This window comes from Rhizopus delemar, genomic scaffold (assembly GCF_000149305.1).
Source record: "Rhizopus delemar RA 99-880 supercont3.6 genomic scaffold, whole genome shotgun sequence".
NCBI classification, from domain to species: Eukaryota; Fungi; Mucoromycota; class Mucoromycetes; order Mucorales; family Rhizopodaceae; genus Rhizopus; species Rhizopus delemar.
Window position 1 is genome coordinate 2,929,596 of NW_027137832.1, and position 19,195 is coordinate 2,948,790.

Sequence of the window (19,195 nt, forward strand, 5' to 3'; positions counted from 1 at the left end):
GTTAGGTCAGAAATATGAGCCTAGCACAGACGTGATAAAGCGATGTGCTGTCATGAATGGGACCCAGTAGCTATGGTCAAGGAGTATCATATGGTCAGAAAAGAAGAAATGGCGTTTGGCAATTCATTGCTATCCAACGAAAAGCCCGCCAGTATGGGCACCGTGGCAACCGATGAAGAGGCTGAGCAAAAGGCTTCAGAACTAACAAATGAATTTGCAACTAAACTGCGTTTGGACTACTTGATGTTGTATGATCTCAAGTTATGGAAAGAGGTGCGCATCGCATTGCGAGAACTCTACATTTCTTCTTTGGCCTCTAGTCCTCATTACAAAAAGATGCTTGGCAAAAGATTGACTCGAAACTATGCTCGCCTGGCTGAATCATTTTTACTAAAAGATCGTGAGCCTGAAAACTCGATTATTTTGTTTTCAGTTCAACTTCTTACTGTACCTTCTGTATCTGATCTACTTGTACATGATTACTACTTCTTTGGCCTGATATGTTCTACATTAACATCCTTCTTTTTGCAAGACAAACTGCGGCTCATTTTACCCTCTGAACGTGCCAAACAACCCTCTCGTATAAATTGCGAATCTCGTGCTTTCCGTACCCGTCGTTATTTTAATGCTTTTCACGACCTCCGATATATCATGAATGTAAATATGATTAAACGTGTTCTTGCTCAAGATCCGCTTTACATCCGTCAATATCTCGACTTGATTAGCCTGTTCCAAGGTATGAATGGCCAGTTGTGTCAGAAAGATACGCACGTAGAGTATGAATCTGAAATATGGGTTAATGCTTTCAACGTAACACTACAGATTGCAAAGTGCTGTCGTCAATTCTCTGATTGTTTTGCTACGTTACCCACTGCAACACCAGAGGAGAAAGTGAGTACTGCGATTACACTTGTCACAGCCATTTCTCGTGTGCTGAAACAAATAAATGAATGGGGAAGATACGATCCAGAAGAAGAAAAAGCAGAGCAGGAGAGAGCAGAACAAGAGAGTAGCTTGGGAACGAACAATACCAGCACGCCAACGAATGCATACAAGGTCTATGGTTCCTCAACTCAAACTTTCTATGAAGTGGATTTAGAATACTTGAGTCCTATTAAAGTTGTGAAATATGTTGTCACAGAGCAACCTGTATCATTTCATCATCCTCTGCATTGGTTATTGTCTGGGTTATTAGAGCATGCTCATTTGCTGACAGATGATGTTTTAAGACAAGCGGGTTGGTCTAGGGAATTCGGGAAAATAATGGTCTTATTTCACGAAAATAGAGGATCTGTGGATGATGTGCTATTGCCTATACTTGATTTCCCTGTTCGAACCATTGTATTTTCCTCTCAGATTAGGGCTGGTATCTGGGTTCGTAATGGTTATGGCATAAGAAATCAGGTAGGTTATCTTGATTTTTTAAAAATGGTTTCATGCTAATAGTAGTATATTTCCTTATAGGCTCATCATTACCGCGATATCTCCCTGCGAGAAAATACTTATGATGCCGACGTGTTCTTGTTACAAACGGGATTTGTTATCATTGACTCAAACCAATTTTTGGCTACTCTCTTGGATAGATTTGACCTTATCTCTTGGTTCTTGGGAGATACTACTCACGAGAATTATGACAGTCAACAAACAATATTTATGGTAGAAGAGCTTTTGAACTTATTGATTGTTTGTGTATGTGAAAGAGCCAATGTAACTGGCATGTCAATGATTGAAAAGATACGAAGAGAGATTATTCACAACTTGTGTCTTGGCATATCTGCTTATTCTGACTTAACAAAACGAATCCCAGAGCGAATTACTGAACATCCTGAATTTGATCGTATATTACTTGATGTAGCAAAGTTCAGAAAGCCTGAAGGTGTCAATGACCACGGCTTATATGAACTCAAGGAAGAATTCTTTAAAGAAGTGGACACCTACTTTTGGCATTACAGCAGAAATAACCGAGAAGAAGCAGAGAATGTTTTGAAATTGAGATGGAAGAAGGCAAATCCTGATAAAAAGGAAGACGACTTTTTTGTTTTGCCACATACAACAAAAATCAATGATGGTCCCTTTAAATATATTGGACAGTTCATGAACTCTACCTTGTTTATTCAAATGCTTACCTATGCTATGTGGAATGTTCGCATCGGCGATAATCATAAGAGTGATACTATCTTGGACCAAACACTTTATCTTATATTGTTGGCCCTTACTGATAAAAACAATAATCAAAATGACAGTGAAGACGGGTTCTATCACTATGTATGCGACAAATACTTCAAAGTGACATACAAGGAAGCGGATGTGGAGACTACACGTGAAGTAACACTGTTTGACGTGATGATCTTACTCTACAGTGATGAAAACTTTAGTGAAATCAAAAGCCGACTTGATTGGGTATTCCAAGCACTTTTAGACAAGGGGTCAACAAAGACTCAACAAGTCGTTCAAAACTGGAGATCCAAGCAGGAAGAGTTGCTGTTAGGAAATGCTCAAAAAAAGGAACAGGGAGCTTCAGGGCTGTCCGAATTAGAAAAGAAGAAACTTGCTGCAAAGGAGAGGCAGTTGAAAATCATGGCTCAATTTGCTCAAGCGCAATCACAGTTCATGCAGCAGAATGAAGATCTTTATGAAGAAGAAGAAATTGCCGAAGTTGATGTCAATGATTCAAATCAAAAAGCTGAGGAATCATCAGATATAGAAAGCTTACATCGATTTTGCTCTTATCCTACTGGTACCTGTATTGTATGTCAAGAAGATGTCAATGAGCGCTCTTTACCTTATGGTCTTTTGGGACTTATCCAAACTTCAAACATACTGCGGGAAACGCCTATGGATGATGACTCATTCTATAACAATATATACACTATGGGCCCAAGCCTTGACGTGCACTGGGAAGATCAACAATGCTTACAAGACGAAGCAGCTGGCATCCCCGGCTTTCCAGCCCAATTACATAAAACTGGACTTTACTCTTCTACGTGTGGACATCTTATGCACATCAAGTGTTTTGAGGTCTATTGTAGCTCTATTGACTCCAGACACTCTGCTCAGTTGACTCGCAACCATCCTGAAAATAGATCGCGCAAGGAATTCATGATTCCGCGCTGTAAAATCTTATGTAATGTGCTCGTACCTGTCTTTTGGAAAGGAAAGAAAGAGTCTTTCCCAGGTGTTCTTTCCAAAGCACACGAGTCCGACTTTTCCACATTTTACAAAAGCGATGTGAATCATATAGTGAACAAGTTGAAGAAAGCGATTGGTATAGCCTGGCGAGTAGCTCAAAACAAGAAAAGCAGTAGTAGTACGAGCCGTATGAAGGATGTTATGGCTCAACTTTTACCAACCTTACCTGTGCATGGTGGAGAACAGCAGGTGAATACGACTAGACCTGCTCATCCTGGTGCTATTGAACGTCCTGACTGGCCTCCTTTAGGAATTGTACGAGTTCCTAGACCGCCTCCAACCAATACAGGTGCAACTGACCCAATGACATCCAATACAGTTGCAGAGTCGGGTTTGGAAGGTGAAATGGACCCAGAGAGTGATATGCTGCTGCAAAATTCTTTGAGTGGTGGATCACATCCATTGCCAGATGGAAAGTTGGGTCCTTTTGAAAATGAGACCTTACATACAACAGTCGTACCTAGCATACCCTATATTAAAAAATCATACAACCGTCTCCTGGATGTTCTGGGGATTATTTATCAAGAAATATGTACAGATGATCACGAAAGAGAGATGTCTACTTCTGCTAAAAATGTGGATATGCTTTGGGGAATTATGGGCTATACCATCTCAAGTTTAGAAATTGCTGCTCGTGGTTCCAAGCATTCTGCATCAGAGGAAAACATCAGAACAAACACTGTCTTTGATCAAATACCCTCTCAAACACAGATGCTACTTAGAATCATGAGCGACACAATATTGGCATATACTACAATCATGTGTCCTTCAACCCCAGAAGCAAAATCAAATTCTTCAATGACACTAGCACGAGTAAGCATGCTTGCACTGGGTCGAATGCGACAGATTTTTGAAGTAAATGTGGATGATGTTGTCAACATTGTGAATCATCCTGGCAGAGAAAAGATTGTTCTTTACGATAACGCGCCTTTATTGGAAGATGATCCATTCATGATCCTCACAGAACTGTCACTTCATTTAACTGTCGTCACTCAAGCTGATATATTTCCATTTGTTCGTACGATGCTTTTAGCAGAGATGGCCAAAACAGCAGTAGGTTTGATTCAAAACAGACTTTCTCGGGTGATTCGACAGGTGCCTGATGAATTCCACCCTGCCACAAGCGAACCATCTCAACATATAGCAGTAGCTAAAACATTTGCTTATTCGCTGATGAACAAGCTGCGGTTTACACCAGAAGAAGCACATGCTACATTTAAAAAGTTTGGAGACGATGCTTCTTTTTGCACTCTTTTGAAATTCTTTGTTCTTCCTTTCCTCCGTCGAACTTTGATACTGATGGTTGTTAGATTCGGCCTCATAATCCCTAATACCCTATCTAGCGAATTTGAAAGTACTACAGAATTTGATCGTCTGTTGAGCATCTTACAGTTACCAAGCTTTGCCGACTTTTTGCAGCCTTCACATATGACTGAATCATTATTGCATCATTGGTGCGCACAGCACATTCATGAATCTGAACATAGATTACATGTACAGGAAGGACAGCTTTCACTGACAGCAGAACGTCTTTTGAGCATCCCTCTTGATTTGCCCACACCTTTGTATCTTATAGCCTTACCCAAAAGATTAGATCGTCTGTTTGACGAAAGCATGCGTCGTGTATGTCATAAGTGCGGTACAGTTCCCAGTGATCCTGCTCTATGCTTATTCTGTGGCACATTTGTCTGTGCCCAAAGTTTTTGTTGTGCAGAAGAGGAGGAAGGTGAATGTAATCTTCACACTGCAGAGTAAGTTTTCCTAAAAAAAAAAGTGTACCTATTTCTGATGTATATATTGTAGATGTGGTGGTGAAATTGGTATATTTTTGTCAGTTAAAAGATGTGTAATGATACTGTTACATAACGGAAATGGCTGGTTTATGAATGCACCATATCTTGACCCTCACGGAGAAGTAGATCAAGGGCTGAGGTAAGCGAACATTTATTTTCTGATACTTCTTATACATATTAATCCATACTTTAGACATGGAAGACCACAATACTTGAATCTTAAAAGATACGGAGAGATCCGTAAGCTATGGTTACAGCATAATATCCCAATTTACGTAGCAAGACAAATTGAAGCTAATTATGATATCGGAGGATGGACAACTCTTTAATTTTGCATTGCAAAATTATTTTGAAAAAATAAAATAAAAAAGTAAAATATGTGTATACAACTCTTTTATTCCAAAGTTGCTTAATATTTACTAAAGGTAACAGATAAAAATAATTAAATTACATGAAGTATATGTACTTGTTTTATACAATTTTCTTTTCAAACATATGTGTGGGACTGTCAATGGCTTTTGGTTACCAAAGGTGTACTACATGCGTTTGAGTTTAAAGCTATTTTAGTGGGAGAAAGTGGTTTTTGGGTGCCTGAATTGAAGGGTAAAAGAGCTTCTTTTGCATCAAGTATCTATATCAAAAAGCATTATGAGCAACGAGTGGTGTTTATAAAAATCTGCTTACCCTTTTAGCAAGACTTGCAGCACATTTGTCAGCGAGTACAACTTCCCATGCAAATTCGACATGATAAACAAGTTGGATGCAATCTACTAAGCGCTTGCATTCATTTTCACCCATTCCGACAAATTCTTCTTGAGGCGTATGAGGCATGACATCTTCATTGTTCCCCAGCGCATTCTGAATGAATTTCAATACAGTCTTTTCTGTCGTTTCTAGATCAAACGAAGGAGGTGCAGTAGGTGCATTGATTTTGAATGGAGCAGAAATAGCCATCACATTATGTTTATTATCGTGATGATATCGAAGCTCGTATGTTCCTACCTTCCACGGCAGTTGAGATCCATTGAATTTAATAACGCCATTAGTTTTCAAAGGTGTTTCAGGTGGAAAGGCAATCTCTCCATTTGTTGAACTAGGAGCAGCATTGGTCCAATGCCAGAACCCTCGAGAGCTTATGTTTGTGATGTGTTTGCTTTTATTGGCGCCTACTCTGTATACGCCAACCCAATCTTGAGGGCCATGATTTTCAGGTGCATTCCACTCTACCTTAATCGACTCACCTACTTCATAGCTGTCTTTTCCTACAATTTTAAGAGAGTACTGAGATAGATCATACATATCAAGATCTGTTGTTGTGAAAGGTATAACGCGTGCACGCGAGTCTTGTAATAACTGCTTGGTTTCCTCAAGCACTTCTTGCAGACGAGGACGAGCTGCGCCCACCATGTCACCCACTGCACCCTTTGTTTCTTCCACAGCCTTTTCTACCTTTTCAACAGCTTCTTTTACAAGACGTTCGATACTCTTAGTGCTATCTTGATTTTCACGAATGATCTTGCCAATCTCTTGTTGGAGTTTGTCTGGGATTGATTTGGGAAGTGCGATGGCAGCAGACTTTAACGTCTTTGTGAGTCCTGCTTCCTTACGGATTTGATCGCCATATAACTTTCGCATATGAGGACTAAGAAAAAAGTAATATTAAGCGCACATATTTCTTTTGTAAAAGAAGAAGCTTACCTTTCAACATAGTGAATAAAGAGTATGTTACAGACTTGAGAAAAGATGGCCAATCCAAAAATAGTGCCATTGTTAGCAATTAATGTCATTCCCCAGAAAGCAGCTTGACCGATGATTTTTTCAGGATTATTTAAAAACCTTTGGTAAATTATGGTTATTAAATGCACTTCTTTACATTACTTTCTTTTACCTATAAATTCCTGTGTATAATAACTCTGAAGGATATTCATCCAAGAAAAAGTCGCCATAGAACCAACCAAAATCACCTAGTGCCTCAAAGATAGAAACAGAGGTCCAAATATGAAGAGAAATGAATATTAAGCCAAGTGTATGTCTAAGCAAGGTAGTTCCATATGCCCAATTATCAGGAAGATTATATGTTTTCCAACAAGCAATGAAGAATGTAACATAAGTCATAGTCAAAGTGAGATTGAACAAACTATAAAGATGAACAGATGTAAAAAAAAAAAGGTGGCCGAATAAAAAGGATAGTATTTACCTTTTCCAATTTTGAAAGGCTTCTTGTACTGTACCTCCCCATTTGATGTAATGACGAGTCAAGAATTTGTTATTTGATTGTGCTTGAAGTAAAGCACCAATACCCAAGGAGTGAACCAAACGCCAGATAAAGGCTTGTGCAATAGAAATAACGAGACCGAGTTTTCCGGGAACAAGGAGTGGGATAAGAATACCATAAAGAATAACAATGGCGGAAACAAGATCTGTTGTCCGAAAGAGATCAAAATTTCTGAAAACAATCAAGTCCCTGCGGAAGTAGTTTGCATAATGTTCACGAGTTGCTTTGGGAACTACGGTATCACAGCCTAGGTTGTCTGTAGCTGGTTGTCGTTTGATAGCAGCAGGAGGATTGTAGGTTTTCTCAATATCTTAAGAAAAAGGGCTTTAGTATATATACACAATTTTATAATGAATGAAACATTAACTTACGAGGAGTCTCTACAAAGATAAGGAAAGCAAACTGAAGAGCATGTGCAGCAATACTAACAAATAAGACCGTGTAACTAGCACATAAAAGCGAAATACCATAATAGCCAAAATAGCCAATAGAATACATTGGGTGGGGTGCCATTTCAAAGACGCCATCAAACGTCAAGGATTGTTCAATCAAGAAAAAGAAATCACCCCAATCTATACCAAGAGCTTTAATAACATTTTTTTTGTTTGCTAAAATAAGATAAACCTACACCAAGCAAAATCTTTAACTACTCTCTGAGCATCAATTTTAACCCAAATATTGAACAAAATCAAGAATATACCACCACACCATCTTAGAGTGTTTCCTAAAAAGATGGAAGATTGAGGGGCAGTATTGAACCAAGAGAAAGCAAAGCACATGTAGCTCGTGAAATCATTCATCAAGATCAGATCAACCAATTGCCTGTACAACATCCAAGTATTATATTCAATAGGCGCAGTCTACAAAAAAAAAGTGAGTATCTATTTTTTGCTGCAATATTTGTGTGTTTCATCATTTACTGCAAAATCATAATCATCGTCCATTTTCATACTCAGTTGACGTTGAAGAAAATGGTAGGCTTTTGGATTTGCTTTAGAATCAAAGATTTTGTATTTTTTCACAAGTCGAACAAGACCACGGTTATCGCTTTGGCTCTTGAGCAGCACACCCAATCCAACATTATAAGATAAGCGCCAAAAGAAAAATATAAATGTGAATAGAATACGCTTTGTCCATAAAGGCAGCAAAAAAAATAAAGCAATTTCAATGGCCATAGAGCCTAAGGTAATCCAGTCAAAGACACTCTTTTTAAAAGTAGGGTTCAATAAGGTAGTGATCATTTCACGAGTAACAGGTACACGGAATACTAAACAGGTTTGAGTGGTTTTTTTCTTTGCAGTAATTTTTTTTTACCTGTCCCGTTAGGTGTCTTTCCATAAGAACACTTCATGTTCTTTTTAATATCTCCATTGTATTCCTCTGTTGAGCTGGACTCTTCACTTGCTCTTGATATACTTTTATCTCTATGACGTAGCTCTGGCTCCATCCTTTGTTTATGCTTTTTTTTTTATTTGAAGGAAAAAAAAGTAAAAAGAGAAAGAAGGCTTGTTTTGTCAGGAACTTTTGGTATAAAAAAAGAGGATAGCTCATGTGAAAATAACAGTCCTTTTGTGTGGATTTGTTCATCAAGGCATAAATTTACTTGCGTTATCCAATAGAATGAATGAAAGTTTGTACAACATGTAAATGATAGGGAACTAGGCCGAAGTCATGGCCAATCAAATATAAACAAGTTTTTCTGTGTAAATACGTTATTTTGAATAAAACGACAAGCATAATTCAAAGAGTAATAAGGCAACATACTGTGTTGGGCAACACTGAATGAGGATTGTTTTGACAGAGGTTTTATAATTGTTGTTTAATGTGTAAATAATATTTTATATGGACATTAATATCTCACCATTGTCACACAGACAAATGAAGGTAAAACACGTAGTAAAATTGCGATGAGGTAGATTATAGCTTACTGTTTTGTTTTGAGACCAAATTTTTATAATGAACTTTGTCTACAAGCATGTAAGTTTTCTATGACTTAAAGCATTGTTATATTAAATATATTGTGTCAATTTTGATAAAAAGCACGTCATCTTATTGTATTTTTGTAAACCTATATTTAGCTTGTATTATTAATGAACATTCTTTTTCATTTTTTATTATTATTATTTTATTACTATTCACTTGATATAATTGAAGCATTGCATAAAATCTTTTTTTAAAACACACGCACAATTTAAGCGCATACTATCATAATAAAACTTAGATTTGAAACTAAACGATTATTTTACAATTAAAGCAGCTATAAAAGAATATCACAAAAGTTCAAAATTTTGTCAAGTAAGCGATGAAACTCATTATGTACAGACAAAACCGAAAAATAAAGAAAAGGAGAGAGAGAGAGAGGGAGAGAATCAAAATAAAAATTGTCTTGCATTTTTGTTGCTATAATAATAGAAAGGGTACAATAGTCTGATTTGTAAAAATTGGTGTAGGAATAGATACATTTATAGAGTCATTAATATAATCAATGATTTGATCCATTGTGTACGTTGGATAAACTCAATTATACAAATCACTTTATAGAAGAACTAAAGTAACTAGGGTACAGACACAATTATACACAACTTCTAAACCTCAATTGATGGGTTTCAAAAAGACAAATTTATGTAGATAACATTTGAAAGCAAAGATACATTATCTGATGAGCTTTGTCAGAATAAGCTTGATTAATTCATTGCGGTTCTCATCAGCAGCATCACCTTTATCGTTCCCATAGAAAAATACATTGTCTATTCAAGCGAGCAGAAAAAAAAATCACTGTTAAAAAGATATGAAATTTGAATTTTATGTTGAAAGGTTTTTGCCTTGTAAAATTTGACTCAAAAAAGTACATTGATATTAGAAAAAGACTTCTTGCCCTATTAAATTAAACTAAAAATGAATAATAAATGCTATCATTTTCTATTAGCACATTATACTGTGAGGGAATATGAAGTGTCAGTCTCAGTCATCAAGACATAAACAAAATAAGAATAAAAGTGCTTACCTCCGAAAAGTAAAGCAATCATCGATTGCAGCCTAGTTCTGCTTCCTTTTCAGAAGAGAACGGCAAGAATTTTGTTTACAGTGTAGAATTGACTGTTGTTTAGAAAGGCTTAATGAAGCCGGGAGTATGACCATGTCCATAAATGAAAGACCAGATAGTGAAAGAAGAGGACCAGAGAGCGAGACAATAGAGTTTTTTTTTTTTCTTTTTCTTTTTACGCATGTTTTTAAACTAAAAGAAAAAAAAACGATGAGTAAACAAAGCAAGACTTCCATTCACTCTTTTTAAATGTCTTTTTTTCTTGGAACACGACGCGTACCCCTGTTTTGTCACTTTTTATCTTATCAGGTCAGTTATGATGCAAAAATTGATTGTTCTTTAACATTTGCTTGAAACAACTTATGCAAAAAGAGGATAAGGTATAAATGTAACTCTCTCATTAAAGTTCAAAACTACGTCTGTCTCTTCTGTATGCTTAGCAAAGAAGCAAAGAGATGCCCCCTTTTTTTCTGTAGCTTTCTAGAAGAAACATGAAACAAGATCTACCTTCTCAAGGTTTGAACATTTATCACACTTTTTTTTTTAGTTTGATGTTGGACAACAAAAAGGCTTTATGTAGTGTACTTCATATCTCTTTCTATTCTTTAATATGGTCTTCGTATTCTTCTTTCTCAGCCCTTTCTCAGTTTCAACGTTAACATCGTTGATGCTGTTGGCACAAGATGAATTTTTAGATTTTACTTGCATAGATAAATCATGCTTTATTTTCCCAAAGAAAAACAGAGCGTGTTAAACATGTTAAAGCCATAATTGCGGACGTAAAAAAAGTCTGGAAAACGCACACTTGTATACTTTTACCTCTTCTCAATAAACTAGTTTAAGCACTTTGAACTCAACAACTATTAGTCAGAATGAGTAGCCTTTGTTGATGGCTTCGTTGACTTTGTCTTATCTCTTTAAATCATGTCAACCCTTTAGACATTTGAATTTGTCTTTAGGTAATTACTGTCCACTGTCAAAAGCTTGATTTTGGTAAGTCAATATTAGGACCTATTACTATGAGACCTGACAGGCGAATACTTTAGTTTTTTAACAAGTATTCTCATTTTTTGAAGTGATAGGATTCATCAATACTTGAAAAGGAAATTGCTTTATAAAATTTTGTCGGATGTAAAAAAAAATCATGAGTCTCAATGAGTCTTACGGGCCATATACTGCTACTTTTTGGTCCGCCTTTTTTTCATTGTTTAATAAAGTTATACTTTGAGTATTTGATCAAGGCGTTTGTTTGCCTAATGAAATAAGTATTTTTAGTGTATACGAGGGTCCTCAGCAAATTAAACAAAGTTTAACTTACAGCTAAGGACTTCACTTCCTTTAGCTGACTGGAGACTTTCAGTTTTGCAAATCCGATCTGTCAACAGTTGGTATGCTTTCTTTTTGTTTTATAAAATACCATTAAAATCGCACAAATAGAATTTAAATAAGGAGTTTATTGTTCATAATTTAATTTTCGAGCACAAATCTGAATCTGGGAAGTCCAGCCCTAAAGTCTTCAATAGCCTTGTTAACATCTTTCATGGAATACTTCTTATACCAAGCATGAATATTATGATCAGCAGCAAATTGAAGCATTTCTTCAGCAATTGATGGAGGACCGGCTGCAGATCCGACAATTACAATTTGTTTCATTATTTGCATAAACAAAGGTATTGGTAGGTACGAAAACTCGGGACAATTTACATTCATGAATATACCATCGGGTACCAAAATGTTAAAATAAGGTTCCCATGTAAAGTCTTCACCAACACCAGTACAGAGGATGTGAGTTAATTTTCTATCGTATTTTTTCATTGCTTCGACATCACTAGTAACAACATAATCATCACAACCAAGTTCAAAGGCAACATCGCGCTTTCTGTCGCTTGAGGACAAAGCAATGACAGTAGCACCCATGGCCTTTGCAAACATAACACCAAAGTGACCAAGGCCTCCAATACCCAGAACACCAACAACAGAACCAGAACCAACATTCCATCGTTTTAAAGGAGCATACGTTGTTACACCAGCACAAAGAAAAGAGGAAGCATTTTCATTTGTCATATTATCCGGGATCTTGCACACATAGAGCTGATCTCCACGCCACTTATCAGCATAACCTCCGTATGTCTTATCACCCGTTGGCCAATTGCCAGCGTATGTCATAATCATTCCTGCGCAGAGGTTTTCCTTGTTTGTAGAGCACTTTGTGCAGCTTTTACATGAGCCACATAAAGGACCAAGACCAGCACGATCGCCCACCTTCAGTTTATTTACGTTCCTTCCTACTCTAGTAACAACACCAGCAATTTCGTGTCCAACTACACATGGATAATCTGTAGGGAACCAACCAGAGTCTGTAAGAGAATGATGTTCAATATTCGAACAGGATTAAGATGTCGATTGTTGTTTTTACCTAAAGTATGAATATCACTAGCACAGATACCACAGTGTGTGATCTTTAACTCAATGCTGTCTTCATCCCAGGGCTTCAATGGGAGCTGCATCTCAACAAGCGGTTTACCTTTGCCTTCGCAAGCCCATGCGTTAAAAGTGTTACTATCAGTCATTCTTATTTTACTTTTGATTTTTATTTAATAAAAACTAACAATGTTAAAATGCATTGATATTAGCTTTTATAGGATAAGTATTAAGCTACAATACATTCGTTTGTATTTTCCTTTGTTGGTAAAATGAGTCGTAAGCGTTTTTTCTTTTTTTTTTTTTAATTTAAACCCCGTTAATTCTAAATAAGGAAAAGAAAACGTATGCATAAATTGGCGAAACTTATTTTATTTGTAAAAGTAAAAGCAAAAGATGAAGTGACTAAGATAATCATTAGAGTATTCTTTATAGTATTTGCTCTATGAAGATAACGTTAGTAAGAAGAGAAGGGGAAAAAAAGTATAGAACAATATATGATGCATAAAATAAGGACAAAATTTTAAAGACAGTATGGTGTGCAAATGCTATTGGCTTAATTTATTACAAACTATAACTATACAATTGAAGCTACTCTAATCACCTCAAAGAAGCTTTTAATTTAATAGTATAAAGCTTTGACAGTATTCAGTTTACTTATAAATTGAGGCTTTAACACATAAATACCATCGTAAATATCTCCTTAACGTTTAGGTATAGATTACTTTTACTAGAATAAAAAAAAGGGGAGAGATTTGATATTCAAAATTCAAGGATTTTCTTGAGGACTTGATATGATTCATCCTTACATGAAAAGTATTCGGTATATGTCTAGCGCTCTCCTTTTTTCCTGCAATTGCTTGGTTAAATACGAAAAGATTGTAGGATTGAATTATTTTACGTAGATGAGGCGACTTGTCAAGATAAGATAACAGACCATGAATCATTCGCTTCTGCTGAGCTATTTTTTGACATGTTACTGAAGTACATTGCTTACAATTAATTTTAACAATAATTTATTACAAAAGATACTTACAACAATCCTTTATTCTCTTTTTCTATGAATAATATAGCTTTCTCGTTTGTGTTGCATAGCTGTCAGCTCCCTAAGCTTCATATATGTTTGAATAACTAGCATTTAAAGCAAAATTAATTTATATTACATTTCATTTTATTGTTGCAATAGCTTTTTACATATTTTCTCCTTCGTAAATGTTCCAGCTGATAGAAAAGTATCTCAAATTAATCATTAGCAAATTGAATCATAGACCTGGCATGAGTCAGCCAAATAGTATATATCTTTTATTTCATGGATCATAAAAATCATATGTCGACAAATCAAATAATAGCGGGAAGTGAGCTTCATTACAAAGTAAGCTTTGGGCTACCTTAGTATTTATAAATGTATACTCATCCGCTCCGTTAAGATAAGCGCTACAACATCATGATTATATTTTAGAAGAAATTCATAATATAAAAATTTTGACTAAATGCATACAGCAGGAAAGCACATCTCTCAATATTCTAACACGTTCTGCTAAATTTGTTTTTGAACTATACGCTTTGTATTTCTTTGCCAAACATTAACTCATGATAAAAGCTCCAATTTCTCCTTAAAATTTTGGTTGTTTTCTGATACCACTGTCTAAAAGATTCTCAGCCCTTTAGTCAGGAACACTGGAAGCTGAATTTATAAATCGGAACAAAGCAATCCCAAAAACTGAAAAACACAAAATGCCACTGTTTCCTAAATCACGTACTATGTGATACTGAATATAGAAAAATTGAAGAGAAAGCATAGTTGCTTGCTTATAGATTAGCCAAGTATAGAATTGATGGGGTATAGACATAAATCTTTTGTATATGGGATGCATATTGAGGCATATGTATTTAAAATTTTAATGATGTAAACTAAAATGTTTGAAACAAATGGAATACACTAAAAGAATTGTTTTTCAACTGTTACCATGCTGGTTATACTGAATAAAAGAGACAGTAAAAGTGGAAACATGGAAGAAAGAAAACAAATCAAAAACGAAGCCAACATATATTACCATGAGTGTAAAGTTACAAATTCAGTCAGTCATTAACTTTTCGACGATAGAATCTATAAAGGACTTATTGCTAAAGGCCATCTGTTAATGTGCTTTTCAGATAACATATAAAATACACTCAGTAAAATATAATAATGCACTTGTCGGAGCAGTTGCAAATGTAATATCTGACTGTTTTAACAAATAAAAAACTATTTGTTTACAAAATGCTAATAAAGAATAAAAATTTAAAGGAGCCAAAATAAGTGATAAACTTTATTAAATGGCACATGCTCAAAGCTTGTATATCTTTCATAATATAGTTATTAATAAATGTACTATGCAGATAGTTAAATGCTACAGATTATTATGCAGAGCTCTATATAATTTAATATAAGTACTTGCTCTTCATTCACCAACCCATTTTGGTAAGATATGTATATTAATAGGTCTAAATTTCCATATGATCACAACATTGAGCTTTAATGATGCTTAATTGCTATATAATGGTAATTTTTAGAGCACAAGAGATATATTTATTAAATAAAGCTCATCTAAAGCATATGTTATTGAAGGCAGCTTTTTTAAGACTATTTGAGACCAGTATAAGCACATGTATTTTGATATTTTAAATATAGCATGATTATATCGTATGAAGCTATTAGGCTATAAAATAAAAACAAAAATCCATTGGCATATATATACACTGGCAGGCACTGCTATGATGAATTAATAATTGTGTAATTTAAAAGAATGTTCGACATACCTTGATTAATGATCATTTTAAAAAAGGGAAAGAATAAAGCAACTTGAATTCTGGTTGCCAAATTGTCAAAACGTTCACAGTCTTTTTTTTTTTTCTCATCAAGCACTTTCCATTGAACTTTGATTCTTTTCTATAGTTCATGTAAGCCTCTTGTTCTTTGTTCATATAGGGCTAATTTCAACTTCAAATGTTTCCACACATACTCGATTAGCTTCGGGTCAGCTGATTGAGAGGATCAAGGAAGCACTAGGTGTTATGCTTTCTCTTTGTGACAAACTACTGTTATTTTGATAGTATAACTGGGTTCATTATCATGTTGAAAAGTAATATAGCTGTTTTCCAACTGTTAATGACTATTAATATTATAGAGCTTTTTTTGGGGGAGGGAAATAAATGAAATCCAGCGCAGCCATTTCGCATATATCTGGTTTTACAAAAAGTAATACAAATCCACGTCGCAAAGCTTCCGCTTCTCTGCTTTATAGCTATAATTATAAGATAAATCTGTAATGAATTTCTATTCAGGTACTAACAACACAGTATATATGAGCAAGAGCGCAATCCAAGCATGCTTTTCTAACAAAGTGCATTGCTTGCGCCACTGCTAGTAGTCAAATGAACCCGTCTTCATCAGCAAGACTCAATACTGGCTTGAATGGTGATTTTGAATTGATAGATGGCATTGCATATAGATAGTAGGTCTCTCTATCTGTTTAGCTTGACATCAGATCATTTTAAACTTTATTTAGTGTCCAATGACTGATGATGAAGTGATCCTTCATTAAACTTGAATGTTCATTCGGAGTCTTACATATTCCGACAAAAACAAAATCATGCGCTCTTATATTATCTTAACATATCCATGTACATCATCACAGTGGAAGAAATTTATAAGAAAGTCCCTAAAGTGTTTAACTGTCATCGAAGTATCACTGATCAAGTCCAAATGCAATCATTTGTCAGTGTCATTTATACCATTTTATATGGCTCTATCATATCATACCATTTAAATCGAAAGCAGTTGCATCAATATCAATTATATCAACCCTTATATCGTCTACAGATAAAAGCAAATATGAAAATATTCCATAGTCATGAGTAGAGCATTCACTGCATACTTTCGACAACTTAATTTTTGAACTCATCTCAGAACTTGGAAAGACCTTAGCTTCAACATCAAGTTGGAATCAATTAGAGCGTGAGCATCCAAATGAAAAGAAGTTATTATTACAGTTCTTATAATGAAAGTATCATTGTATTTAGTTATTAGAGCAGTTTCAGCCATAGAATCTGTATATATATACATATATATATAAGTATACGAGTATTCAAAACACCATCTAAGATAAAAAAGACTTAGAATGGTAAGAAAAGCAAGGTTGCTCCTGATACTGCTCCAAGAAAACAAGAGCCAAAAGGTACTATAGCTGGTCAATGCATAACATCTATTAGTGATATCATGGATATAAGGACAGATGTGACGATAGAAAGAATTTTATTTTATTATGGGCAATGTACTAGAACAGGCGTCAAGCGAAATAGAACGAATGATCAAAAGAAGAAATATAGAATGTAAATATTTCCTTCTTCCTCTCCGCTCTCTCAAGGCTTAATCCAATTGAGTAATTGAGCAAAATTCCCTTTTAATCAAGCTTATTCTCACAAAGCTCATCCGATAATGTACTTTTGCTTTCAAATGTTATTTATAGGTTGAGATTATTTTTGCTAAAGTGCCAATGTATTTTTTGAACCCAGCCAAAATATTTACAATATTTGCAAGTGATTATATGAAGGTCCTTTCTTATACTGTCATCATTTTTATTTTAAGCATGATCTATGTATCCTTTTTTATTTAATTACTTCAACCAGATTTATTCTTTGTCTATACTGTGATGAATGTATATTTAAACAAGTATTCTTTTAATAAGACAAATTTCTTATATCCGCACTTCAATTGAGTAACACCGCGCATGTAACAACAACTTCAGTACAACGAAAAGCAAATATTAACAGTGTGTAAAAAAAAAGCATTGTAACTCTTCATTAGGTATGAATCTTTTGATACTACTAAGAAACATATGTCTAATTGTGTATAAGAATCATTAGTGTAACTGATAACTATTAAATATTATTTGTAAGCAATGAAAAACAACACAGCCACTCTCTAAAAAGTAGATCAATGTTAACTTAGAATGTTGATACTCGGAAAGTAATATTTGTTTTGTGTAAAGCCTTACTAAAAATGTATATTTGTACATTTTTTTTTACTGGGATTATTTCCTCATGCACCGAATGTCCAGCAAATGATAAACACGTTGTTGATTTACATTGTACTGTGGATATACTTTTCAGCCATATTATGAATGAGTAAGAGAAAAGCTTATTATCGCAATCCTCCTTTTCTTTTATATCAATGATTGATTTCAAATATTTATAAAATGTCTTTAAACTTGTATAAAGTATACAAGCGCTATTCTCAGTAAATTAATATCATTATTGAATTCATCCCAAACATAGGGAATTTAAGAGGGATTAAGTGATTTTATCTACAGTTAAGTCTATTTCTATGCAGCAGAAGATACAACCTTCTTTCCATAAGCCCAGCGAATGTTTATAAAAGTTTGGTATTCTGCACATTCATCAAATGCGGTATCTATCATAGTTTCATATTTTTCTCTATCAAATTCACTTCCTGGGTCTAAATATTCATGTATATGTGGGCCGTAATGTTGAAATACAATCAACAAATCCTATAAATAATAATTAAGAAATAAAGACTATAGCAATAATGTTATCTAGTTACCTCATACATCAATTTCCCAATGTACCCTCCCCAACAACAAGGAAGTGAACCATAGTCAGATTTAATTTCTCTAAGGCCAGCTTCAACCATATGATTCACAAGGTCCTTTCCCTGAAATGGTTTTCCTAGCCTACTTTGTACAAGTTGATTTACTAATAAATCATTATTACACTCAATATTTACAACAGTAATAATTGTATGTATGTACCTGCTTTCATGAGTGTTGTGAAAAGGGGACCAGCTCTTTTAGGATTAAGATCGGGTTCTACAAGTTCAATCCATCCATTTGGTTTAGTGACACGCAATATTTCTTGAAGCATCCAAGGTATCTTATCATGGGGATATACATTATACATTAATCTTTGATGAACAAAATCAAATGCGTTTGGTTCATAGCTGAATCCATCAAATACATCTGCTCTTTCTATAAAACAATTATCTGGTTTATGCAATTTTTCGACTTCATTTAGACTGATGGGCTCTGCAACATCAAAGCCATAAAACTGACATTCTGGAAAATCGATCGCCATGTCTATTATATATTATTAGTATCTATAATATACTATGTATATTATATAATGAATACCTATCATCCATATTGCGTGAGGACCACAACCAATATCCAACACTTTGCTATCATTTTTTAAAATAGGTTCAATTGGAGCAAAATAATTTCCTTGAAATAAATGTTTAAATAAATAGTGTTGTCCGTGTAAACGAGTAACTTCTGCATCATTAAGTGGAAAAATATATTCTATTGGTAACTTTGGCTGACAAATAGTTAAACATGACTGCTGTCTGTTTGTGATGACAACTTTACTGGTACTTTTCTCTTGATGATATTTTTCCCCAAAAGAGAATTGATGTCGCTC

At 34.8% G+C, this 19,195-nt stretch overlaps 4 protein-coding genes across 4 annotated transcripts in view; 1 reads left to right on the plus strand and 3 right to left on the minus strand.

The window, feature by feature from the left end:
* RO3G_09135 (uncharacterized protein) overlaps positions 1–5,125 on the plus strand; it is a gene marked incomplete at both ends in the record, with an annotated part of 6,761 nt that extends 1,636 nt beyond the window's left edge. Inside the window, 4 exons of the mRNA XM_067663720.1 lie at positions 30–1,404; positions 1,465–3,112; positions 3,242–4,940; positions 4,993–5,125. Coding sequence (XP_067519821.1) covers positions 30–1,404; positions 1,465–3,112; positions 3,242–4,940; positions 4,993–5,125 — 4,855 coding nt within the window. The remainder of the gene's footprint in view (positions 1–29; positions 1,405–1,464; positions 3,113–3,241; positions 4,941–4,992) is intronic.
* Positions 5,126–5,490: 365 nt separating this feature from the next.
* On the minus strand, positions 5,491–8,608 carry RO3G_09136 (uncharacterized protein; the record flags this gene model as incomplete). Its single annotated transcript, XM_067663721.1, has 9 exons — positions 5,491–5,613; positions 5,667–6,624; positions 6,681–6,818; positions 6,871–7,119; positions 7,180–7,567; positions 7,629–7,829; positions 7,886–8,117; positions 8,178–8,524; positions 8,572–8,608. The coding sequence occupies 9 exons, from the start codon at positions 8,606–8,608 to the stop codon at positions 5,491–5,493; spliced, it is 2,673 nt and encodes an 890-aa protein (XP_067519822.1).
* A 3,159-nt stretch (positions 8,609–11,767) lies between these two features.
* On the minus strand, positions 11,768–12,870 carry RO3G_09137 (uncharacterized protein; the record flags this gene model as incomplete). Its single annotated transcript, XM_067663722.1, has 2 exons — positions 11,768–12,657; positions 12,717–12,870. 2 exons carry the CDS (start codon positions 12,868–12,870, stop codon positions 11,768–11,770), a joined length of 1,044 nt encoding a protein of 347 aa, XP_067519823.1.
* A 5,214-nt stretch (positions 12,871–18,084) lies between these two features.
* RO3G_09138 (uncharacterized protein) lies at positions 18,085–18,853 on the minus strand (the record flags this gene model as incomplete). The annotated part of the gene is made up of 3 exons (XM_067663723.1): positions 18,085–18,270; positions 18,324–18,475; positions 18,532–18,853. The coding sequence occupies 3 exons, from the start codon at positions 18,851–18,853 to the stop codon at positions 18,085–18,087; spliced, it is 660 nt and encodes a 219-aa protein (XP_067519824.1).
* Positions 18,854–19,195: the final 342 nt, after the last annotated feature.